Source organism: Lepisosteus oculatus, chromosome 1 (assembly GCF_040954835.1).
Source record: "Lepisosteus oculatus isolate fLepOcu1 chromosome 1, fLepOcu1.hap2, whole genome shotgun sequence".
In the NCBI taxonomy this organism is placed as follows: domain Eukaryota; kingdom Metazoa; phylum Chordata; class Actinopteri; order Semionotiformes; family Lepisosteidae; genus Lepisosteus; species Lepisosteus oculatus.
In genome coordinates, this window is record NC_090696.1 from 17,415,399 (window position 1) to 17,441,669 (window position 26,271).

General features: G+C 44.6%; 1 protein-coding gene across 1 annotated transcript; it reads right to left on the bottom strand.

Moving 5' to 3' along the window:
* Positions 1–525: 525 nt before the first annotated feature.
* krt8 (keratin 8) lies at positions 526–10,617 on the bottom strand. The gene is made up of 9 exons (XM_015344160.2): positions 10,047–10,617; positions 7,241–7,449; positions 5,865–5,925; positions 5,319–5,414; positions 4,617–4,781; positions 3,889–4,014; positions 3,227–3,447; positions 2,642–2,691; positions 526–1,634 (listed from the first exon to the last, which is right to left on the bottom strand). The coding sequence occupies exons 1-9, from the start codon at positions 10,494–10,496 to the stop codon at positions 1,390–1,392; spliced, it is 1,623 nt and encodes a 540-aa protein (XP_015199646.1). The 5' UTR covers positions 10,497–10,617; the 3' UTR covers positions 526–1,389.
* Positions 10,618–26,271: the final 15,654 nt, after the last annotated feature.

Below are 26,271 nucleotides of genomic sequence, written 5' to 3' on the forward strand. Positions count from 1 at the left end.
ATTTTCGTTTTTAATACTTAACAGTACAGATTATTCCATCAGATCTTGATCAGTGAATCTGGGGTCATTTGTGCAGTTACAAATACGGTGAAGGATTCACTCATTGCAGATTTGTATTTGCTTAGGCAGAAAACTTTAGAAAAGGAGCGCTCTTTTGAATCACTCTGTTGAGGCTGCGTGGAAGTCAGGGAAGCAGATCAGCGCTGCACCCAGCTTCAGTACAGCAAGAGTGAGCTGCTCCCACCCCCACCAACATTGCTTGAGAATCTGATTCCAAGCAGCAGTTTTTAGTGTCAAGCTTTTTTTCTTTTGGTGCAAGTGCAGTAAATGCAAATGCTCTGTGTAAAGCTACAACCACAAATTAGGCTGCATTTAAAGTCTCTTTTTAAGGGTTTTTCAGAAAGATGATACATTTAAATTTTGTGAACGGATCCACGAACAGGAAGAGTTTTTAAAAACAATTTTAATAAAATTTGTGCTATTACAGGATACACACCACACTTGCAAACACACAAGACAGCATGCTTTTGTTTCAACAGTGATGACCTTTATTGGTGGTAAGAAAAGCCAAAAGGTCAAAGCACAACTTGTACGAAAACTGACTCGATGCACACAAAGCTGTGCATCATGAAAAAAAAAAACAAAGAAAAAAGCCAAAACACTGCGATGCAAAAGTAAGAACACACTTGTTTCCGAGATCGAAATCGTCCACAGCTGGTACCTCACAGTGGCAGAACTGATTTTTAAAGACTGTGGTGATTGGCCAGATCTGTCTTTCATCTGAGCCAATGAAAAGCCCCGACCCGTTTCTTCAGGTGGGCAGCTGGTAGGTTAGCTTTATTGCTCTCTACGGTCGTAAACAGAAGACAAGATTTCAGCATAGGACGAAGAAGAAAAGTACACTTTTGATGAGACATACTTGGTCTTCCTAGCAGTTGATTATTGCTGTAGAAGAGAGGTTAACAACTGCAGTGAAGATTCCGGCATACGAAAACCAAACAGCCTAGATCAGTAATTTCATATTTTATTCCCTTTGTCTATGAGGGATGCTGGGTTGTTGAGGCGGGAGTGAATGAAAAACGTTTAGCCCAGAGCACCATTATCGTTTGGCTTCCTTCACTTCCTACGACAGGGCACTTTTTCTGGGGTCTCCTGGGAGTAATGTCTGTGGGTGCCTGGATTCTACATGAGCAGGGACTGCATAGCCAAGGCCCTCCCCCAGCCAGACCATCAGTGTGAATTCAGTGGTTGTGGGAGGGGTGCAGGTGGACCTCCCTGTGGAATCGGTAGCCTGGCTGTGGGAGGAGAGCCCAGGAGAGGGAGAAGGAGAGGGAGAGGGAGGAGGGGAGTGGGGGGCGGCCACAGGCCGGGTCTAGGGAACTGGGACATCTACTCCTTGAGGATTTCGGAGGACTCGGACACCACCGTGCCGTTGGTGGTCTCGATCATCTTGATCACCACGTTCTTCTTGCTCTGGGAGGTGCTGAAGCCCCGCCCACTGCCGCTGCTGTAGCCGCCGCTGTAGCCGCCGCCGTAGCCGCTGCCGTAGCCGCTGCCATAGCCGCTGCCGTAACTGCTGCTGTAGCTGCTGCCCGCGCTCTCCAGGGGGAAGGAGCTGAAGGAGCTGTAGCTCGCTGGAAAGAGCGGAACACAGGAAGAGCAGGTTCAAATCTGGGACCCAATCCTTCCTGTGCCAGGAAAGATCAGGCCATCCACCACTTCCCTTGAGCTAATCTTGAATGTTCAAGGCCTAGCTTTTTAAAAAGGTCCTTTTGGTTGTACGTGGCTCTGTGGCTAAGGATCTGCGCCTGTGGCTGGAAGGTTGCCAGTTCAAGTCCCGCGGCCAGCAGAGGAATCCTACTCCCTTGGGCCCCTGAGCAAGGCCCTTCACCCCAACTGCTCCAGGGGGGCTGTATAAATGGCTGACCCTGCGCTCTGACCCCCAGCTTCTCTCCCTGTCTGTGTGGCTGTGTCTCTCATGGAGAGCAAGCTGGGGTATGTGAAAAGACAAATTCCTAGTGCAAGAAATTGTATATGGCTAATAAAGTGATCTCTGTAGTCGGTTTATTCGTTCGCATGTGGGTGGATAACTGATTTTTTTGTTGGTAAAAAAATGCTCTAAAAATCCTTTGATGTTTATGTTTGACTGCTTAGTTGTCAATGGGGGTAACGGCTTTCAGAAAGGTTCTTAGTTCTGGTGTAAAATTAGTTTTTGGGGCCACCAGCAGGTCGTTTCACAAACAGCATCCCTATTCTGATCCATGTTCGTTTCCCCCTTGCTAGGACAGCGTCACGGCTGCTTGCGTGGAGAAAAATAAATTGTTTTGCAGCCATGCAACTGAAGCATTGAAAAATGTCTCATCCTCGGTGTGGGAAATTTCAGTGTCCTGTCCTGAGGAAGGCCTGAAATCACATTCACATGTGTAGAGTTCACGTGCACTATGGGGTGTTTCATTGTCTCCAAGCAACCGATATCACGAGATCTCTTGTTCCCCAAGTCTTTTTGATCAATAATACTGACTTCTGGGTAGGTTTTCTTGGAATGGTACATTCTAGGACAATGTGTAATGCTGTCTGTAAAAAGAATAAGATAAAATAGCCGATTCCTCAAAGTGAGACAGTAAAAGTATCGGTCACTTACGGGAGTAGCTCTGTTTGGTGATGTTGATGGCTTGGATTCCAGATGCCAACCTGTTGGGAACAGACATCATCTCGATAAGCATTAGGAAACATTTCAGTGAGATTAAAAATCAAGATGATTAATCCAGCATCTTGAATCTGAGGGTTACCCTTACAGATATTGTGTGATGTCAGAAGCATTGTGAGAAAACACACACTCCCTCACCTTCTCATGTGCAAAATTTAACTGTCCAGTGCGACTAAAATGGAAACATTTCTCAGGATAAAAACACACTGGTATTGACTATCATCTTCTTTTCACAATTTCTATAAGACGTATGTAACAGGAGTTATGTGCTTGTCTTTCACATAAAAACCTGCACACACTCCCAACATCTTTTGTAAGGTGCCAGAAACTAAGTTATACCAATAAGGAGAAAGTGGTCCTTACACACTGATGCACCTGCTCCACTTGAGTCTTTAACCCAAATCGGCCTTGGTTGACATTTTTAACATTGAACAATGACCTTCAGGTATTGTTTTGGGGATAAAGACGCGAGACTTTTTCACCATTCCTGCATGGACGGAGGCTGCAGGAGTAGCTCACCTGCTCTCTTCTCCTTCCAGCAGTTTCCTGTAGGTGGCGATCTCGATGTCCAGGGCCAGCTTGACGTTCATGAGGTCCTGGTACTCGCGGACCTGGCGGGCCATCTCCTGCTTGGCTCTCTGCAGGGCTTCTTCCAGTTCCTTGATCTTGGCCTTGGCGTCCTTCACCGCCAGCTCCCCGCGCTCCTCGGCCTCCCTGATCTGAGCCTCCAGGTTGGCGCGCTAAGCAGACAAAAACAAGCCATGACAGGACGCTACATCGGCTTTCAGAGTTGGGGCCAGGAGGTGTCAATACTTTATACAGCACAGTGATTGTGTATACATTGAATATCACTTGCTATCTCAAACATTCATTTTCTTTCTTCCCTAGTTTCCACCTTGAACCAAGGGTTACAAAGGGGTTCAGACAAAAGCTTTACTGATGACGTTTCCATAGCAGTGTCAGTAATTTTCAGGGGAAAGGGGAGGTAAAGGTTGTAGGGTCTTGAGTTCCACAATAAGAATCTATATGACAATAAGAGTTTACGGTTGCTTATTCCAACATTTCTTGATAAGGAATTCCCCAATCCCATGTTTGGGTAAGTAAATTCGGATCAAGAACTTGGGAGGGTTGAGCATGCATCTTGCACGGCCCGCCGGTACTGGGCACATTTCAAGACTCACCTGGCCTTTCACGGCTTCGATTTCGGCCTGCAGTCTCTGGATCATGCGGTTCAGGTCAGCGATCTCAGTCTTCGTGTTCCTCAGGTCGTCTCCATACTTGCCAGCGGATGCTTGCATTTCTTCATACTGTGAGGAGCCAAAACCAGATGACATTGCATTACAAGCGGGTTACAGTGATTGAATCCTGTTGCCTACAGTTTCAATGAAGGGGGAACTTTAGGTCAGGTTGTGCAAGCCCAGAGTGGAATTCAGCCAGGCCTACAGGCTTTATACTCCTACGCACTGAATCAGTGCCATTGGATCTTTTCATAACCAAGCAGTTAAGGATCTCGGATTTATGTCTCACCCAAAGGATCAAAGGACTGCACCTCCTACTGCAGTCAGTGGTGACTGCTCTTGTGTTCTGGTCCAGCAACACCACCTTATGAATAATTTTCCTTAGAGGTCTCCTATTTCATTTCTGTTCAGGCCCAGTCCTGCTTAGCCTCTGGGATGTGATAAGTTGGTATAAGCTCGCAATGCTTCTAATGCTTCAGGCTATAAGTTGGTAATGCTTCTAAACAAGTGTCATTTCGTGTTGAGAACTGCAGTAGCTGCTGTACAATGAGAATGGATTAAACCAGACAAATTCATTGATCTAACTCTGGTGGCAATATTAACGTGGTTATAGCCTGAAATTAAACAGCAGACTCATGGAAGCCCTTTGGCAGAGGAGTGTGGGCACTAACCTTGGTCTTGTACCAGCTCTCGGCCTCAGCGCGGCTGCGGTTGGCGATGTCCTCATACTGGGCGCGCACTTCAGCCACGATGGAGTCCATATCCAGGTTTCGGCTGTTGTCCATCTCCACCACCACGGAGGTGTCCTGGATCTGGGCCTGCAGCTCGCGCAGCTCCTGCATGCACACAACAGAGAGGGCATGGCACTCAATGTGACCCAAACACTTCAGGACTGTGCAAGCATCGTGGGTTTTTTTCCAGTATGTACACAATGCTGCTGTACACCTGTTACAAGGTACCTAACAAGGCACTTTACCCAGAATGCTTTGGTCCAAATAAACTGTATACTGGGTGAACAGGTGCCAAATGTGAGTGTTAGGGGGGTTTGTGTTGGTTTATGCCCCTTACAGAATGGTGTGTGTGTGGGGGGGGGGCTTTGTTACTCCTTCCATTCTGGGAAGAGGTGAAAAATTTTCATGTTGGGCTTGTTGATTTATCAGGGTGGAACCAATATGATGTCAATTAGAAGAAGGAGGCTCCAGTTGCAACAATAAATTCTACAGCTATCCTGGAATTGTTGATGTACTTCTTGGCCGATTCTTGCATATCCAATAAATGTGTTCAGTGCCTGCGAGTTATAGGATCCACTGGAAAACCCAGTGCTGTAAAACAAACTTCCAAAGCAAAACTGTGTCTTTGCGGCGTCAGGGTACCTCGTCGTACAGCTGGCGGAGGAAGTTGATCTCGTCACTCAGGCTCTCCAGCTTGGCTTCCAGCTCCACCTTGTTCATGTAGGCCTCGTCCACATCCTGGAAAAGAGCAGAGAGGGGGCCATCAGCATGGGTCTCCCTGTCACTGCCAGCTGGCAGCAGCCAAGGTGTCTACAAGCTGTAGGTCTGCTTTTCTGTCAAGCAAATGGACTCTCAGCATGCAGGGCTTCCCATATGGATTCTGCAGCGATCCAGGGATCTGATTCAATCTGACCAAGGTCACGATTCTAAAAACGCTTCAGAGCTCTAAATTAGACATAGAACACATGCATGTCCTGTTTTGAATTATTCAATTTGCACCATCTATGGTAATTATACCTATATACAATTACAATAGATTTGATGGAATAGGATGTAGAATAATGTGATGCATTTTTTACTTTGTTATTAGCAGAAGCTAAAGCTTTTCCAAAAAACAACGAATGGATGGGGGCTAAAAGAAGCTGCATAAGGTTTTCAAAGCTTTTCTGTATTTTCTCCGTCACTGACCTTCTTGAGCAGAACAAAGTCGTTCTCACACTCTGTGCGCTTGTTGATTTCGTCCTCGTACCTGGAGGAGAGAGGGAGAGGAGAGGCTGCTGAGGCAGAGAACAGATCAGGTGCAACACCTCGGAAACCGAAGGCGGAATTTAATCATTAATAACAACAGCACTTCTCATGCGGGTTCCTAAAACAGATAAAGAGATTTTCCAAGCGCTTCCAGAAATATGAAATTGTTAACCCCTCCCGACTTATTCTGGAGCAGGATTTGTTGATGGTGAAAAGGATCACCTTGTGTTTTCTAACCCAGCTCCCAGAGTGTTACACTGGGCAGAACCGATTCCCCACTATTGAGACCCCTCTTACAGTGTTGAAGGTGCTCCGGCTGCAGTGTTGGTGGAGGTTAGATCTCATTAGTAATTATACCTGGAGTTTGCTACATCCTACCAATACATCCCACGTGTTTTTAAGTAGATCAATCTCCAAAACAAGCTTGTTGTCTAGCAGTGGGATTTCAGAGCCATGTCTTTCAGTTTCGTTAGAAACTAAAGCTCACAGATCATAGATCTTTTTCAAGTAGGATAACCCAGGCATGGAGAGAAATTGATATTCCATGACTCAATCTTTCTGCCAGGGACAAGTGGCATTTTAAATCGATCCCCAGGCTGAGGAGTACTGTAGTTTCACTCAGTCTTTTTTGCTGTGTTTGTTTCCCATTCTTATTTGATGTGGTTACCACATGGATTTTCAATTAATTTGTCAGAACAGTAGCCATAGAAATTTTGTCATGTTGTATGCATGGTCGGCAGTAGGGGGCGCTGTGGTAGCATGCGAGATGTGGCAGTACCTGCCCGCTATGCTGCTAAACTATGGGTGTGGTGTGCATTCGCTAATGTCTCTTCCATTATCCTCGCTGCAGATCAGTGCACACATATTAAGGATTCAGCCTAAATTACAGGCATTTCTCTTTTATCTCAACCCTGAAGGTACAGACTATGAGCACATTGTGCTTTGTAATTGCCATTATTATGTAGGCAATTATATATGTATGTATAATATATGAATGTGCTGTATGGCAAGTCTCCATGGGGGCTATTCTTTTTAGTTGTTTTGTTTCCCCCTTGAGCTAGAGATGTATTAAAGGTGTAGATCCCCTTTGGAGTGCCACCTGGCCGTTTGTGTAAAGCACCACTAGTCAGGTTTCCCTTAGTGTCCTTTAAGTCTACACCTGGTACATAAAGCACATGACCTTCACTTAAGGGAGAATCTCCATTCCTCATGCTTTTGTACCAGACTGGTTTCATATAGCCTGCGCCTGAGATGACACAGACAATCTCTTGGTTTTGCCCCTGGAGCCCAACCCGGGACCCAGAGAAAGAGCTCACTTGTTCTTGAAGTCCTCCACCAGCCCCTGCATGTTCTGGAGGTCAGCCTGCAGTCTCATCTTGTCTTGGCCCAGGCTGTCCAGCTGGCGGCGCAGGTTGGCGATGTAGGCCTCGAACATGGCGTCGATGTTGGAGCGGGTGGTGGTCTGGCCTTGCAGGAGGCTCCACTTGGTCTCCAGCATCTTGTTCTGCTGCTCCAGGAAGCGCACCTGCGGGGTGGGGGGTGAGGGGGAGAGACGTCAGTCTGGTGCCCCACTTGCATTTTCACCCCAAAACTAACACAGCAGGTGTGCTGGATTTTGCCACGTGTTCTTCCAACACCTGTTCTGGGATGTAAAAATACACCCAAAACTGGGCTGCCTATAAGGAGTATACAAAGCTTTAAAATATATATTTTAAAAATATCACAAGGACATAAACCCATGTGGTAAATCTTTCTCTTTGGGTGTGGCCGTGAGGATTTGTGTCTTTTTATCTCCTGTCAGGGACCTCTGGACTGTTCTTGCAGATCAAAGGGGATGGAAAAATGGTCACAATCCAGTTTTAAGCCTGGAGTCCAGAGTTTGCTTATTTCCAGCTCAGGTTGGCTCCGTTAGCATTGCGGTATTTCTGAAGGGGGAGGTGGGGCTGTTGGGCGTGCCGACTCTAGGGAGGTCCAGGGAATGTTGCCCGGCAGGTAAATGGTTAACATGAATCAAGGAGAATGAGGGGGCAGGGCAGTCAGAGCAGATTGGGTTTCTACCTTCTACACTGCTCTGTAGGAGAGGGATGGGATACCTCTTGACATTTTGGTAAAATATTCAGACTTCAGGCAACCTAGGTCACAGGTTAACCTTCTTAAAGGATTCCCTGCCCCCTCTAAATGGCTGCCTCGCACACCTTCAGTTTCAGGTTTAGTTGCTGACTAAGTAACTTAAGTAAACAGAAGTTTGCTGTCTCACTGAAATGCATTCACCTGTGTTTTGTGTGAAGTGACACAAATGCTGTTTAAAAAAAAACACTGTCCACTCCTGCCATTTTATTATGCTCCTTTTACAGATGATTTTGGACAACAAAATAGGTACAAGTTTATAATTTTAAGTTTAGTTTAAATCTATTTCTATGAATAATTGGTCACGCGTTCTGAAGTGGTTAGGTGTTATGGCTTCCTTGTGTAACAGTACTCGTCCCACAGGAAAGTGTGTTTGAAGTTAAAACATGGGGAAGTATCGAGCTTGTATGACGAGTACAGAGTGAATTAAACACAAGCACACCCTTGTTATGGGCACGCAGATGAATAAGTTCTTGGGAGATCTTAGGTTCCATTAAAAGTTTATAACCAAAACTGTCTGGAAAAGACAGCATAATTGTATGGAAGCATGCAAAAGCTAAATAGGGAGAAGAGCTGTGCCTGACCATAGGCAAAAAATGCACAGCAAAACGTTTCCACATCTGTCTTCAGCACATAATTGCACTGTACAAACAACAGGATATTGGTTCACTTTCTTCACACACAAAAAGTTTAGTAGGTTAGGCTCCTACTATGTTTAATTGTATTAATAATTATTCTTTTTGTTGGCAGTGAAGCAAACGTTTTCCATGATTTCTTTCGTGTCCACGGAAGGCTGTAATTTTAAGGATCGGTAGCAGGCCTTTCCTAAATCTGTCCATTTTTGGTCTGGATGCTGAGTGACCACTCCCTTGGCTTTACCAGGGTAAAGCAGCACAGCTGGACAGCCATACAGGCCCAGGTCAGCCGTGTATTAGCTCATCAAAAAATCCCAAATTTAAAAAGCAGGGAAATCTAGATTCCACGATCTTTAGTTGAACAATAGAAGACATTTTGACACTTTTTTCTTAGTAATGCATCAGAGTCCTCTTTGGAAGGCAGAGTTCCCGATTTGGTTTGAGATGGATCACAATGCACTAACCTTTTTCTCCTGCTCGAGCTTTAGAAGACTTTTTGGACTTTTTTTCTTTTTTAGAAGGCTATATCAAAACCCTGGTTTGTTTCTGCCTATTTGAACCTGCTCACTTACAAGAGACTAGGTTTCAGGGGCCCATAGTTAAGTCTTTATTTAATAGTATAATTCCTTCATACAGTATATCTGAATTTTAGAAAACTTACCAATACGAGAGAAATGGTGTGTATTTCAAAAAGAATACATGCTGTGGAAACAAAGATACAATGTTGCCATTGCCTTTGGGCAAAAGCTGAAACGGGCTGATATGCAGTTCAGTTATACTTTCAGGGCAGTATACGTCACTGCAATTACAGTCTAGCTCCAAAGTGTAGCTCTCACAGAAAACCTCACACAAATTATCGAGACAGCAACAGCGTAGCAGATATAACAAGCAACAAGAGAGTGAAGCAATTACGTTTTCCTCCTTGTGTTGTGGAAGACAAGTTTAAGAACTATTTAACATGTCTCCAAACCTTTTAATGGTCACAATTTACTGCCTTTTTTAGGCTCCAGAAAACGACTTGGTAAGCCATTAAGCCTTAAAGCAGCAGCTGCTGTTTGAAACTTCTTTCAGCAGCTCTGCAAAAATCTTTTGTCTTTTCCTGAGCTCAGTCGTCATTAGGTTGGATTGTCAGTAAACTCATCACCTGATCCGCAGAATAACTGGACTCTTAGGAACAAAGTGAACTACACACCATCCTGCCTGGACTTTTTCATACAGCTGGGCTGCCAGGGATCTGGTCAAGTGCCTCTTTGCTGGATCCCTTTAAAACAGGTACACCTGTCCTCTACTGTGTAATCACCCCCCTGCCCTGCTCAGGGGCCCCCCCAGATGAAAAAAAAAGAGAGTACAAGGGACCCACCTTGTCGATGAAGGAGGCGAAGCGGTTGTTGAGGGTCTTGATCTGATCCTTCTCCTGGGTGCGGACCACCTGGATGTTGGGGTCGATCTCCAGGTTCAGGGGGGCCAGCAGGCTCTTGTTGACCGAGACGGCGGTGATGGGGGCTACGGCACCTGCGCCTCCACCTACACCATAGCCCATGCCCATGCCCATGCTGGAGCCCATGCCCATGCTCGAACCCAGGCCCATGCCACCTCCGTAAGCCATGGAGCTGGAGATGTAGCTTCCTCCGCCGCCGCCGCCGCCAGCCCCAAAACCGGCCCCCATGCCTCTGTTGGAGCCACCATAGGAGCTCCTGACACTGTAACTCTTCCTGGCCACGCTGGGACCCGAGTAGGAGAAGCTGCTGAATCCCCTGGGTCCAGCGGAGGACGCACTTGAGCTGTAGGTTTTGGTTACTTTGTAGGACATCTTTTGTCAATTAGTAGTTTCTGATGCAAAAGCTTCTTTTTAGGGGGTGTGGGCAAATCACAGGCAGAGGCAGCTCCGCTGTCTAAGAGAGATGCAGGCAGATAGAGCAAAGAACAGGCTGCTATTGCCCTTTTTATTTCATATCAGATAAAAGAGTGGCTAGCTCAGCTCTGATTGGCTGTGGCTCTGAGTGGGGAGGAGCTGGGTTTGGTTTGTAATTGGACACCTGGTCCAATCAGGTCCCTCTTTTGTTTTGTTTTTTTTGTGCTCGGTTTCCCACAATCCTTTTGCTTTGAGGAACTTGTTTGCAAGGCAACAGGTTAGACATAGATTCTTGCTTTCAAGGTTGAAGCCATTGTAATCCCTGGGAATGTGCGTTTTGGACTGCCCTGTGTGCTAAAGTAGAGGGGCTGAGCCTTGTTGTTTGAGAACATTCTGCCTTGATTGTGTCACAGTCCAGTTTGCCCCCACCCCAAGAGCAACCAATGTGCAGTAAATGATCACATTCATTGTTTAAACATTAAAAGCAGGCACTACTAAAAACAAATCTGCCTTGTGCAGCGTTAAAACACTTCCCCTGTTCACTTCCTGAGTTTCATTTGAAATTTCCGAAAGATTTTCTTTTTAACTGCATCACTTAAAAGACTTCACCTCAAACTAAAAAATCAAAACCTCATCCATACCAAAACAAAAGAGAATCATTACCTAGGTCCTGTTTCCTTGGCTTGTTTTGCAATCTTATAACACCTTTTATTCTATATCCCTTTCTGCAATACAGTATTATGGGGTATAGTTTACATTTATTTACAGATATGTGTACAGTATGTGTCTGTCACCAGAATTAAGGCAAACTGGCAGCACTTATACTATAGCATCACAAAAAGAGTAATGTAATGTCTTCTCTGCTGTAACAATGCATGTGAAATATGAAAAGAAAAACCTAAATGTCCTTTTTCCTTGATTGAAACAATCGCTATAATCACTTTTCAGGTGTGGTTCTTTAACATGCAGCCAAACAATAGCTTTTTCTCCTAGTATGCGTGCTGTTAGGTTACAAATGAGGGGAGTCCACCCGGCCCATCTGTCTTTTGTATTCTAGTGTCATGTCAATGCTGATTAACCATTGAACTGATTAACCTGTTTAACCTCATCAAAGATCCCTGTCATTCTGTAGCCACAACCTGATTTTGCAATGTGTTCCATGCACCCACAATTTTTAGTGTAAAGCTGTTCCTCCATCAACACAATACCAAATGTATTTAATTACCATTTTGTTTAGTCTGGTTGTGGTATCCTAGCTGAGCTCTAATCAGCTGTCTGGGAAAGCTCCATCAGTTCCTTTTCCTGACTGGGAATAGCCATGATGCAGAAGTGCAGGCATTATTCAGCAGAAGAAGAAGATGTTGCTTACCTGCAATTGCACGCAGTAATTATTGTTTTTGGAGAGACACGCCTTTGACTGAGTTCACTCTGCCCTCCTCTTGTAGGTAAAGTGCATGCATTTACATGCAAAATCCACGGCCTGCTTAAGTAAACAGTACGACTGTGTGGCATGCTGGATCATCAGTGTGTGATTAGAGGCTATTATCTTCATTCTTGCCTCAAGAGAATAGTCTCTTTTCAGACACTTCCTCACCTCTCCAAAGTATAAATTACTAAATCACGGAGGTTTTCTTTTTAAAAAAATGGTAGGCCCATAGAATGAGATCCTGTAGAAGTGTGTTGGGTAAAATTTTTGCTGTGCTTTTAAATTAATCAAATCTATTTCCACAAAGTTTTATCTGCACCTGTTCAATTTTTGCATAAATGAGCAAGATCCAGAATAATCTGACGGCTTAATGGGCTATTTCCATCTGTGTCAATAATGTTCCAAACGTAATATGAACTAGAAAAAACTAAAATGGTGATGTGGTTCCATGGAATCTGATGTTTTGTTCTTTAAAAAATGTTTCATAATGGCACTTTGCAAAGTGCGGCTGTGATTGAATGTAGATGGAATGTGTTGAAGTGAACTGAGATTCAAGGTAATTCCCAGGAAAACAAAGGTGTTTATTATTAATATTATATCTCAACTGCACTGCTTCCAGAGAATTGCTCTTAAAGTGACTTTTACTTCCAAGGATTATCAGAACGTGCTGTGGTCACTCAGAATTATCAGAACCAGCATTGCCACCGACCCCCATACCTAATGCCAGGAACAGCCTAGTCACTGTTTATCAAACCTTCTTGTTTTGTGGAAAAATGTGCTCCTTGGATTCTGAAAGAGATTGCATTACAAGGTTCAAAGTACATGACTAGCAAGAAATGAGTTAAGTGTGTAAATATAAAACATTCTGTAGTTTTGGGGAAATTTTCAGTGCAGCGAGAAACTTTGATTTGGGTGGAAAGCTGAGGGTGCAAAATGATCACATCTGGGGGTTAAACAGAGTTTCAAGGCTTTTGAATCACGATATTGTACTATTGCTTTATGTTATGAGCTCTTGATCTGCAAGACAAATTCTCTTAGGAGCAATAAAGGTTAAATCAAATTCAATTTCCCAGATCTGTTCCTGGAGAGCTCAGCCCTTGGTTACTCGTATCTCCAAACAGATCTAATTGTTTTGCTTAATTGTACCATTTTCATTAGATGCTGAAGAGCTGCATGTTGCAAGTTGCTTATAAAATATAGTAATTGTCTTGAAATCTGCAACTTTGTAGCAGCTGGAAGAAGAAAGTGTTCTTGGAGGGGATAACTGAGTGGAGGGGATAACTGAAGCGACTGGCAGCTTTAATGACAGCAGTGTCTGAGGATCGTGGTTGGGAAACTGCAGTCTGAAGAAAGGGCACTGGGCTCAAATGATGTGTAAAAGGCAGGAAACACCCTGATATTCGAGATTGTTCCTACCAGACGGTTACAAAGTACCACTGCTGCCCTCTGTCAGACACCCTCATCTCTTACCCACCCCACTGCATTCTCTCTCTGTGAGTCACCAAGTCTGGGTTCCGTAACAGCAAACTCTGCTCCGAAGAAGGAGACTCTGCTGTCCAGGAGCAGGACAGTGCTTCAGCAGCCAAGAAGATCCACCTTGACAGAGCTGCTGAATCTTTGTGCCCCCCGTGTTTCCAACTTTCCAACTCAATTCAATTCAATTTATTTTTATATAGCGCCTTTCACAACCAGGTTGCCCCAAGGTGCTTAACAAAGCAAGTGACCGTACATGTTGTGAATACAGAACAAGAAGGACCAGAAGTCAATGGAGGAGAGGAACCAGAAACTCCTAAGTAAGGAGAAAAAAAACCCTCTAGGGGTCCAAGGTCAACTGGCTGCCCAACCCCTTTGGGCATGCTAACATTTTAAAATTACAAAAAGGACTAAATGAATAAAGGTACTAATCCATCCTTCATGTCTTTTGTATGTCAGTACTCCATGCAGATCTCTGTAGACCAGCAAAATCCTCCTAAATGATAGCTATATCAACGATGTCCCTCTTGGATCCATGGCAGTGATGCAGCATCCAACTCAGATGGTGCCCAGCCAGGGCGCCATCCAGACATGTGGGGAGGAGATTAGGATAGTTTGGTCAGAACAGACGTATCTACCTGGTGGGCCAACACAGCGAGAGCACCAGCAGCCATGGTTGCAGCAGGCTATGATGTAAGGGGTGAGTAGGCTAGGCTGAAGTAATAGGTCTTCAGTCCGGATTTGAAACTTTTCTCATCTTCCCTTTTCAAGCCCCAGACAGAAGGATATTCACTTCATAAGCTGTACTTCTTTCAAGATGTTGTTTCTCCTTCTCTAAAAAAAGGAACAACAATGGAACCAACAAAAAAGAAACAGCTATCACAATCGGCTCGGGAGTGTCTTTCCCCGCCTCTTAAATGCTTCTGGAAACTGCTGGAAAATCCTGAATGCTTGAATTTCTCCTTAGCTTCTCCTAGCTAAGGAATTGCAGACACATTCCTTAGATTCCACAATGTGCTGATAGTGGTAGCTGGGAGCAGTAGCAGAAAATCCGCTGTTACTCTCTGCTTCAGTACATTCAATATTCCATGTGTACTTTGTATCAGCCCTTCTGCTTCAACTAGCGCCTGCCGAGGAATTCAGCTTAATCCGCTCTGTTTCCAAGCCTGAGTGGATAGGGAACTACAGCACCAAGTCTTCCTGAGGTGTCTCAATGAAAATTTGTCTTAATGTTAGTTTTCATGTCTTTCAAATAATAGCTGCACAACTGCATCTCACTATAAATCAATAAATTAAATCAATTACAGCAGTTTTTTTTTGTAACAGAGATGATTGGCATGCTAAAGCCCCCTTTTCAGCAGTCTAATCTCACAAGCTATGGTCATTTGAGATGTGCAATCTACACTAATATACACAGCCTTGTTATGTTGGGAAGAGTGACATGGATACCTTGCAACACCAAGCACAAAATGAGGCAGAATGCAAAAACGTTTAATGTAAGGGGATTGCGACAGGTGTCTGGTGCCCTGTTAAATACTGAGTCACCTGCTCTTACATGTTGTTTTTGTCGGCGCTCTGCGATTTCGGGTTTGCTTGCTTGTAGGCTGTTGTCCGCTGTTGCCCCTTCCTTCATCTGTTCTGCACACCACCCATGGCTGGTTTACTGCTCTTGAGGGATGGAATTGTCACGTCAAGAGCAGCCCTGGCACAATCTGCTCGCGATTCTCGGAAAGTCACTTGTCAAGACTTGTCAGACGGTGCTGATCTAGCAAGAGGCAATGTAAAAATAGAACAATTGTATTATGGAACAAGTAATAGGTTTATTCCATGCTGAAAAAAAGAAGAAAGAAAACACAACGTTTCAAGCCGTGGTGCCTTCTTCAGGTGTCACGTGGAGCCGTGGAGTCACACCTGAAGAACGCTCCACTGCCGAAACGTTGTGTTCTCTTTCTTCTTTTTTTCAGCATGGAATAAACCTATTACTTGTTCCTTTGCAGCCTACGCATGCTGACGCAGCTACCCACCTAAGTTAGACTAGTATTATATCTGGGATGTGGTTTTATTGGGAAGATCTAAGGAGCAGAACACATTTAGCACTTAAATGCTAAAAATAATCTTTGCAAAATAAGTATTGCAAGTGGCCCTGTTAATAAATAATGTGGGTTTGTTTGCAGCAGGTCAGTCCTCTGTTGTGGCCTTGGTTACACACTTCCTGTTAGCTAGCAGCTGCTGTATAAGGTACCTTTTTATCTAGAGAGCTGTGTTTCATTGTTGCAGGGAGATGAATAATGTTTGCAGGCAATTTCCATCTATCAGGGCCATCAGCTTGCAAACAGAGGGCCTCTTTATTCTTCTATAGCATTGCTTTCTGTCTTTTACACTTAAGTGTTTTTTTTTGCTGACAAATTCATCAACTCAAGAGACACACCTTTGTTTCCAGTGGGATACATTTACTGGCGTAGGTGTAAAGAGAAAAAAAAATGACTTTCATACCTGGATAAACACAACATAATTGCTCTGGGGGTGTTGTGAATTGATTAAGCATTAAATGCAGGTTTGACTAGACTATGTGTGGCAATGAAGGGTTATAAAAGTACAATAATGTACAGTATATCTGGACCTTGGCCATGGGTGTAACTGTAGCTCATAACTCGCAAATCATTCAGAGATGACTGGATATAAGAGCAACTGAATTTTAGACTTCCTCCTTGTACATTTAAAACTTCTGTACCTGGAGTGGCTAAAATAAGTAATTCCCTTTACAGCCAGGTATATGTGTACTCAAATATCCGAGCCCCAGGATTCTAGATAGTATTGCCTATGCTCTGTCTTCTGCGGTGAAATAAAACAAATAAAATAAAATCACAAATCAATGCAGTTTCATGCACTTTTTCTGTTAACTTAAAAATTGGAACACATCTAGTCAAGGGCTTTTCATCAGTACTAGTTTACCTGCAAGACAATAGGTGGAGTTAGGTCAGAGTAAGAGCAGTGAAGGATGTTTCTGAGTTGACTGATTATTTCAATGTATCGTTTTATCACCGGTGCTGCTCTGGTGTTGTGGCCACTGTAGAAGTGTTCTAGTCATCTTTTTAAAAAAATAATTCCCCCTGTTTTCTTGCAGGGATTTAACCGTTGTGGCTGGAGAGGTGTAAAGCATTTCTAAACTGCACACCACACCCTTTAAACGGTATGCTGCTACAAGCTGGAAGACTGTACCGCTAGTCTCCCCTAACTGGTTCTTTCCCTCTGGGGCAAGGAGATGACACGCTTGGCCAAGCGGCTTTGCCAAGTCCCTGTCTGACTCAAGGCTACAGCCCATGTCAGCCTGCGCTCAGAGGACAAGCGTTCATTACGCAGGTGTTGGATGGGATGCGCAGACAGTGCTCCTAGTACAGAACAGCTGAAAATCTGCCACTTTTATGCTCATTGGCACTGAAATCCCGCAATGATGGATGGCACTGTAAATGTACTTGGGTTCCCCAGCCCCCCTATCAATTGCAACTTAAGACCATTGTTTTCCATCCCATTATCAGGCATCTGAATCATTCAAATATGAAAACGGCTTCATTTCCAGCTCTGTATCTGGCTACCATGATAACTGTTCTCCATCTGTTTCTGTACCGAGAATGGAAGGATGCACGGAAGGATAGGCAGCTGAACGGCGCAATGAAGAAAGAAGTTCCAGCCTGTGGAGCTTCATGTACTTCTTTTAGCCCAGTAGGACCAACAGGGGAAAAGCCTTTTAGGAGTGTCCCATCTAGGTCCCTGGGAGTCCAGGTGACTCTAAAGCACCAGCACCTGAAAAGCCAGGAGAAGCTGATGATAATAATAATAATAATAATAATAATAATAATAATAATAATAATAATAATAATTGCTTACACTTATATAGCGCTCTTCTGGACACTCCACTCAAAGCCCTGAACCCACCAATTGGTGGGTTAAATGGGTCCAATTAAGCCAGTAACATGCTGGTTCAGCTTATTAAGAACTGTGCTGGAATGAAAACTCACAGACACACAGAGCCTCTGGGACCAGGCTTGAACACCCCTGTTTTAGGTGTTGTGAAGTCAGTTTCTCTGTTACGCCCCAGTTTGTTACCCTGACTTTCTTAACTAGATTCTGTTAAGAATGTTTCTTGAGCTGGGAAAGCATTCCCTGGAATACACCAGGCACACCGCAACGCTTGCCCTCAACAAAGGCGGAAATGAAAGCAGAAAGAGCTTTTGGACTCCTTGAAACAGCTACTACTGCTGTATCCCCACATCCTGAGCATGTCAGCAGCAAACAACAGGGAACTTTGGCTCTGCTGAAAACCAAGGTTCACCTCCCCCTCCCCAGACCATGCTGTGGTTACCCAATCAGAGTGGGTTTAGCACTGCAGCACAGTGGCACAGCCTGGCCTGGATCCTGCAAACCCCAGACTGTGGGGTTTAATAATAATAATAATAATAATAATAATAATAATAATAATAATAATAATTGCTTACACTTATATGGCGCTTTTCTGGACACTCCACTCAAAGCGCTTTTGTCCTGCACTCTGGACTTGTACAGGATAAACCATCTGGGATCCTTTCAAAAAGGGATGTTTTAAGGCTCAAGGTTTTCCAGAGATGCACAAAGGTAGATGTGCTCAGATATGGATTTTGTTTCTGTTTTCGGGCGTTTATGGTTGAGTTCTGCTTTACCTAACAGTGCCCTTACCTGTCTCAGAGGGAAACTTCTTCCTCACCTTACACTTTAGCCCCACCCTGCTGTTGCTAAGGCAACCAGGATTTAACTTGACAGAGAGGTAGCCAGGGAACAAGGCCCGACAAGCCGGCTGTGGGTGAGGGAAAGCTCGGTGTGGATTACATACTGAGTGTTTATTCAGAAATAAAGGGTCCAGAGAAGCTCCTGGGGCAGATGAATATTGGTGGGTGGGGCAGCTCAGCCTAGAATAGTCCTATTGTGAAGGAAAATGACATTAAAAAATGAACTGAGCTTGTTAATGAGGAGGAACACTGCTGTTCTCCCCAGCTCTCAAACGGATAAAGTCTCCCTTTTTGGGTTTTGATATTTAAGGAGTCTAGAACAAGCTGCCCAGAAGAAATGACAAGATGAGATTCTTGGATGGATAAGCAACTAGCAATCAAACATTTCTGTGAAGTGAATGGCCTTCTGTAATGTGTAACTCTTTTCTGTACATTAATGTTAAACATAAAAAGTTCATGACATGTCACCTTCTGAAGAAATATTAAGATTATTGATAATTGATAAGATTATCAGCCTTGGAAAGTTTTCAGGAAGCATGTTTCCAGAAGACTGGAGTAAATTTTCCCTGTGGAAAAACTGTGAGGGCAAATTGCCCATACAGCTGAATTATAAGACTGGTGAGTGGTGAGCTCAGCTCTTATATCGCACAGGGTAGGTAAGAACCTTAGCTCCGGAGCAGTCTGTGGTTGGTATGATCATTTTAAAGAGCTGCTGTAATTTCAAGGGAATGTTACAGGAATGTCTCTTAACAGTAGAAAGTGAGACAGAGGTGTGTAGGAGTAACACTCTTGCTCACTCCCACCCTTGCTAAACATTGTGGCCGCAGCCCCCCACTGTAATTTACACAACTAAGCAAACACAGCCTTCCCCAGCACCCACACAGTGCTGGGTGTGCACCCAGGCCACACCCCTGGGTCATGCCCACACCTGTATCCAGACATAGCTTAGTTTACCCCTCCCCCCTTTTGCACTCTGGTCACGCCCATGCCTGTATCCAGACATTTGACTCAACTTGCCCATCCTACCTCTTGCAAAGAACACCTAGCAACCGGGGCATTGTTTTGGAGGTGCCCCCAAATGAGGCACAGCCCCTTGGAGTTTAATGGACCCGAGTACCCAGTTTCCGAGCCCCCCTATAATTATATTTATTTATGACAGCAGGCCACCAGACCCTCCAGTACACTGTTAAAACAACTAACAACTGCAGCTGTATCACCCTGCAGCTCACAACTGGCAGCCCAATGAAACTCAGCAGGTGTGAGCCTGGTCAGTACCTGGATGGAAGACCTCCTGGGAAAAACTAAGGTTGCTGCTGGATGAGGTGTTAGTGGGGCCAGTAGGGGATGCTCACCCTGCAGCTTGTGTGGATCCTAATGCCCCAGTATAGTAACCCAGGGCAGGAGGCTCACCAACACTGTCTTTTCCCCATCTCATCCTTTCTGTGAAATGTGTCACTCCTCTGACCTTGTGCGGCGGACAGTATGGAAGTTGTTTCACACATAGCCTCCAGCCACTTAACATCTAGCAGTCTCAATGCTGAGATCAATTCGCCTGCAGCAAAGCACCAAGCACGAAAGAAGGCGTCACAAACACCACAGTGCCTGGTAGCTTGGCTAGAGGGGGCCTGAAGCAAATGGTCATATAGAAGGGTGATACTTTATTTGTACCACAGGCTTAGAGCATAATTTGATTGGCATGGTTCACTGCTTGTTTTAATAAGGCAGCGTTCTGCAGGTATGTGAGTAAAGGAGAGTATTCTCTTATGTTCTTACATTCTCATCCAGGTGGGGCTGAAAATTGGAGGTGGAGGAGAGTCCCCATAACCTGTAAAGCCCTTTGAGTGCAGTGTCCAGAAAAGTGTTATATCAATGTAAGCAATTATTATAATTATTATTGTTATTATGTGCCTGACACAAGACTATTGCTTTGCCAGTCTAGGCGTGACAGGTCAGGCCTGTGCCCCTGGAGCTGCCGTCTATAGGCTGTTTCCTGAGGACAGGAATGAATGGGAAGAGAGTTAATTATTGATCTGTTTACAGGAGACGGGTGTGTACAGGAAAATAGAAGAGATCTAGAGGACTGAGCGCCATTGTTCACAGGCACCCTGTGGTTTGATCTTGTTTCAGGCTCAGGCAATGAAGGGAGGGGAAGCAAGCATTCATCCTGTCCTGGGCATGAGGCAGATCGTTCGGCCAGTTAATCCACAGATCCCTTTCAGAAGGAAGAATAACTTTTTCCAGAAAAAGGTCTCGAGAAAAAGACTTGGCTCGGTTTTCACAAATACGAAACAGTCATTTTATAAATGGCTCAATAATTTTAAAAACACATTACGCCGCAAAGTCCATGTTAGACTCGCAGGCACTGACACGGTCTTGGAGGGCAGTCGGTCGCGATTCTGTTAAAATAGCAATAAAATTGCCCTTCTAAAGCGTTGTGGGCTACTGTCCTTTCTCACATCCCACCCAGTGCACCCAGGTTTAACATGACGTCACTGGTGGAGGAAAGCCTTTCTCAACACATTCACTTGTAATGGGCTTGAAACTGAGTAGTGTCACGCACTGAGCTGGAAAAGGGAGTGGTCAGCTGTAGTCCAGGTGTGGTTGAAGTCCTGCAGGTTTTGTAGGTAACATTCAGTCCCCACCTGCCGACGTCCTGGGGGAATGTTCTGTGTTGGTATAGTTAAGGACACAATTAGTGCAATCGGCTAAACCGGATGGACCTGTGGCCCTGGAAGGACTGGGGTAGTCATTCCTACCCTAGGGATCCAGGGTGTCGTGACCCCCTGGGGCCACCGGAAAGTCTTGCTGTCCCGGCCCCTGATCTTCTTAATCAGGCTGCCTGGTGTGTTCTCTCTAAAAAAATACTAATGCTTCTGCCTGGCCTGGTAACGTTTAAATAGCTACTGAACCCCAAGCTGAAGCAGCTTTACGACCACCACCTGCACAAGACCTTGGCAAAAGCTGAGACAGTCACTGCGGAACCAGTGGACCAGATAAGTTCTGCACACCTGAAGTCTCACGCACTTGAAGAAGGCTCCCCAGCCGAAACTTTGTGTCTCTTTTCTTGTCCTTTCAGCCTGGAATAAATCGTCACCTGTTCCAGATAAGTTATACGAGAGCTTCAGAAGTACAGAGAACGAGAAGATTCCACAGCCCACTGGGAAATTTGCGTATGAACAAAAGAAGTTTGGTGAATGATGGGAGGCCATTTTGACCCTCTGGCTCATTCGGGTTTTAGAAGCAAATTAATCAGTTTAAATTAATTTGACCCAGGCTGTTCTGGAAGGAAGCAATGGGGTTGTGTTCTCAGTTTTAAAACTAATATTTGTAATATTCTGTGCGTTTTGCAACACATTTAGCCTCATGAACTTTTGCTGCGGTCAAAGCATTGAAGTGCAATGAAATTGTGGTTAAAGTCTTGTTTGGTCTAATATTGAGCCATTAGGGTTGGGATAGTAAGTCTGTTGACTAAACCTGGCAAAATCATTGAAAACCTTTGACAATGTCATGCCAGTTAACAACAGTACATTCATAAAAACTAATGTAAACACAGAATCCCATATACCCTTTATTATCCCCTATGGTGTGTTTTGCTATAATCTTGAGTCATGTGGGATTCTGTCTTTTGGGGAGAGACTACATACTGGAGCTGTTGCCTGACATGGACTGCACTGTTGGGTCACGGTTGTGTATACAAACAAGACACGAGTGATGTGTTTTTGGGAAAGCTGTAGAAAAATACTCTACCTCATTGTGACATACACAGTGTCACACGCAGCCTGGTCTTTTGCACCATTTGTGTAGCACGTCAGACAGAACGCAAGAACGGTTACAAATCAGAGGAGGTCCATCAATCCATCTGGCCCATTTTGCAATTAGTTTTCAGATTACTGACCAGAGGATCTCATCCAGCTGTTTCTTGAAAGAAGCCAAGCTATCAGCTTCAAACACATGAAGCTTGTTCCAAACTCCCATAACCCTTTAATAATAATAATAATAATAATAATAATAATAATAATAATAATAATAATGAGAATGAGAATAATAATAATAATTGCTTACACTTATATAGCACTTTTCAGGTACAGGTACTTTTTACAGGTAATGGGGATCCCCTCCACCACCACCAATGTGTAGCATCCACCTTTAGGTAAAGAAGTGCCTGTCCTTTCCAGTTATAAAATCTCTTCCACGTAGTTTCTGATTGTGTCCTTTGGTTCATGTTTCAATCTCGATTTTAAGAATACGCTTGGTTGATTTTGTTGATGCCTTAAAGTAACACTATAAAAACACAACTCACACATCTTCTTTTCAAGCCATGAGCAGTGTCATACGTTTCTGTACTACCATAGTACACTTTTTCCTAAAAACTATCCATCTGCCAGTAGCATTCCCATTCCTAACAAATGCTTTTTTTCCTATATGGCTCCAGTAAGTTGAATTGTCTGTGTGGCTCCTCCATTTTAAAAAAAGGTAGCATCTTACAGGCCAGTTCACATTTGGCAGATGTTACACAGTCTGGGACAGGAACTTACACCGATGAGCAGGGTTGGCGTTAGCAAGAGAGCTGGGCATTGCTGCCAAGCCATTCAATGAAAAATAAACAGGCGCAATTACCTGTTAACACCTGAGGTTTTGTTTTCCGTGCATCGCATTCAAAGACTTATTTTGCTGTGGTATAAAAGTAGCTTTCTTTTAAGCTACAATTAGGAAAGCGCGCTTGCTGAAAATGTGCTAAGATGAAGATAAATCTACAAAAAAGAAATTGCTAAAATAAAATGCTGGTCTAGTTTTGAAGGGAGTAAAGGCAGCAAGAGTCCAGGATCATTTTTATTATCTGGCCAGAGGTGGGACACAAGGCTGCACAGGTGAGGACTGGAGCTGTCAAGAGATCCGTTATCTGTGTCACCAAACCTGTCACGCCCAGTACACCTAGAGGGCGCTCTGCTTCTCTCCTGTTCCTAGTTCCCTGTGATTATTCATGTCTTTCTGGTGGGTCATGTTGTGTAGCCTATTTACTTCCTGTGTCTGCTCTGCTCCTCACTCAGCATTGAGGTTCGGATGTCCTGAGACCCGCCTAGCACCAGGTCACTCCTGTCCATGGCCTGAGGGCACAGGTTTCTATATGGCATTTCCTGAACAGCTGAGCCCAGGCTAACCCCTGTCCCACCGCTACACATAGGCTCTTTTCTGCTCTCCTGCCATTCCACGGTTCGTCCTTTCCGACATCCGTGACAAAACCAGCATGGCCCCTGGAAGAGTACTGAGTCTTCACACCTCCATCTGACCTCTTCTTAGTCTTCAGGGCCATTCGGCTCCCCAAGCCCTGCTGGGTAATTGTGTTCATCCGTGTTGCTGCGCACTGCTGTACCACACAACCACTGGCTGAACGATAAAACTCTGATCAGCTTTTGATCAGGAGCTTAACCTGCATCATGCAAAGGGAAGTAAAGGAGGCTCTATAATGCTGCTATAAGCACACAGAGATGTACCTCACAGTCAATGGGGACAAGCAGAACAAAGCATTTACAGCAATGTCTGCAACAGACGTTTGTAAAGGCACCAAACGCCTATAGCGGTCATGTGTGTGTTGAGGCCCATCCCCTCCGCCTGCTGCTCCGTACGTGAATCATTCACAAGCACACAGGCTGCAGCCCAGATCTCCTGCCTCTCGTATTGCTGACACACTGCTCCGTAATGTGCGGCACGTACTCGCACTGCAGCCGGCCACACAGGAAGGGGAGAAACCTGGCAGATGCTCCGGGGCGGCCCAGGGGTGTGTCTCTTCCGCCTCTGATCGTGCACCAGCGCGCGCCAGGCTCCGCCAGCCCCCACCTGTGCTCCTCAAGGCCGCACAGATCAGAGCCGGTGGCTGTCAGTAAACTCATCAATACTCTAGCACACCTGTGGTTTATGGCACTTCTGTGGAAGACCTGTGATTAGACTTTCCTCTCATGTCCACTCTTCTCTCCAGACTTCAAAGGGGTGTTCCGCATTTTTTAATTGAATTTTTCATTTCAATTGAATTCTGGTTTAGTTTCATTTTACTCAGTAAGGAATGCTGCTCTTTTTTATATTTATTTCTGTTCTCTGTTCCTGACAAATATGTTATTTCATCAACTAGCTTGTAGTTTATTTGTTAGTTATTATTGCTTTCTCACTCTGCTGAAACAACCTGAGATCGTTTCCAGCACTAGTGCCTAGTCCTGGCATGTCAGAGTCCTGCAAGTTTTATAGTTGTTCTTATGGCCAATGAGCAGAGCTCTGGAAAGCATGTTCTCCCCTCTTAGATGGCGGAGCGGTGGCTCTGTGGCTAAGGATCTGTGCCTATGGCTGGAGAGTTGCTGGTTCAAATCCCATGGCTGGCAGAAGAATCCTACTCCGTTGGGCCCCTGAGCAAGGCCCTTAACCCCAGCTGCTCCAGGGGTGCCATATAAATGGCTGACCCTGCACTCTGACCCCCAAGCTCCTCTCCCTGTCTGTGTGCCTCATCGGGAGCAAGTTGGGGTATGTGAAAAGACTAATTCCTAATGCAAGAAATTGTATATGGCCAATAAAGTGATCTTCTAGATGTGCAAGCCTGTGATATTGTACCTGTGATCCAATTAAGTCATTCAGAGCCCAGCTGGAACACAGACAAAAGGTTTTCCTCTGTGTTTCTGGGACCAAATAATTAATCTGTCTTGGGACAGAGAGGTGGTATGAATTAGCAAATTGAACTCAGCAAAGAAACAATTAGCAGAAATAATGAGGCACTTGCATGAAGTGGAAAAATAATCTGCAATCAAGTGATACAGAGCAGTGCACCATTTAGAGGAATATCCTAATTAGTTTGTGCGTCCATTTTTTTTCTGTGCAATCCAAATTTTCAGAAATACGGGTCAATAAAAAAGATGGCCTACCCTATTTACAGAGCAAAATGCCAGCTTGTGACAAGTGGTCTGCTTATTTTGGATTGGTCCTGCCTGCTCTTGTACCAATGACACTAAAAAGACTACTCAGTTTTTGAATGAAGAACATGGGCGGTGGTGTTGAAGACACAGGGGTGGTAGTGGAAATATTTGTGCTGTGGGGGATTGAAAGCACAGTGGCTTTTTGCTGGTCACTTTAATTGGTGTGCAACACTGAAATGTTTCCCTACCAGCACTTCCTGTGAATGAGCTCCAGGGAGCATTGTCAGGCCTTATTTAGAGGATCATTCAAAGGTCAACCAGTATGACAAATAACAGCATAACCAGAACATCAGAGACTGAAAAACATTCAACAGTGTGAAATAAGGTAACCAGAGATGATGCATGCGTCTATATTAATCCTTAGGTAGAACAAAATCAAGTCTTTTTGCTTTATCTCTTGAATTGTAGTACATTCACACAAGACTCCTCAAGGGACATCAGTAGAAGTTGACAGGTAAGTTCTGCCAGGGTAACCTGACATCACCCTTTGTTAGAACTTTGCTGTCATGTTGATCAGAAAGGAAAAGCATGAAAATCTTCAGTGCTGACTGCTGTGCAGGGTGAGGTCAAAACGGAAAGGAAAACAGTGTTCCTTTATCACTGCATTGTGAAGTAGGAAGGCAAGCCTTACTTGCAGGATTATCTTGTACATGACAGCCTTGGCCAGTACCACAGGTCAGAAGATTTATAGGTTTACAGGAATCCAGCTCCTCTCCCTTCTTCTGCCTTTCAACTCTGTGTTCAGAACTGGACCTTAAAGATAGCCACACACCCAATCCAGGCTTAACCCTGTCAGGCACAGAAACCACATACTGTAGGTGGATGAGTACAGAGAAAAGCACCCTATGTATTTTTTACCTTGTCTGATGGTATCTCTCATGTTGTGAAATCAATCAGACCGTTTTGGGCTACGGTAGACAGTGTTATACCCTACCGTACCTGTGAAATTGCTGAAGCATGTTCCTTAGTTCTGTAGTCCTTGCACTAAAATGACTTCCTGATAATCCAGCTCTTGTCAGTCATGGGTATGGAGACTCTATCCTCTATCCTAAGAGGCTAAGGCATTACCAGGAACAAAGACACCCCCAAGCTCCATTAATGAGAGCACTTTTTCATAGTGT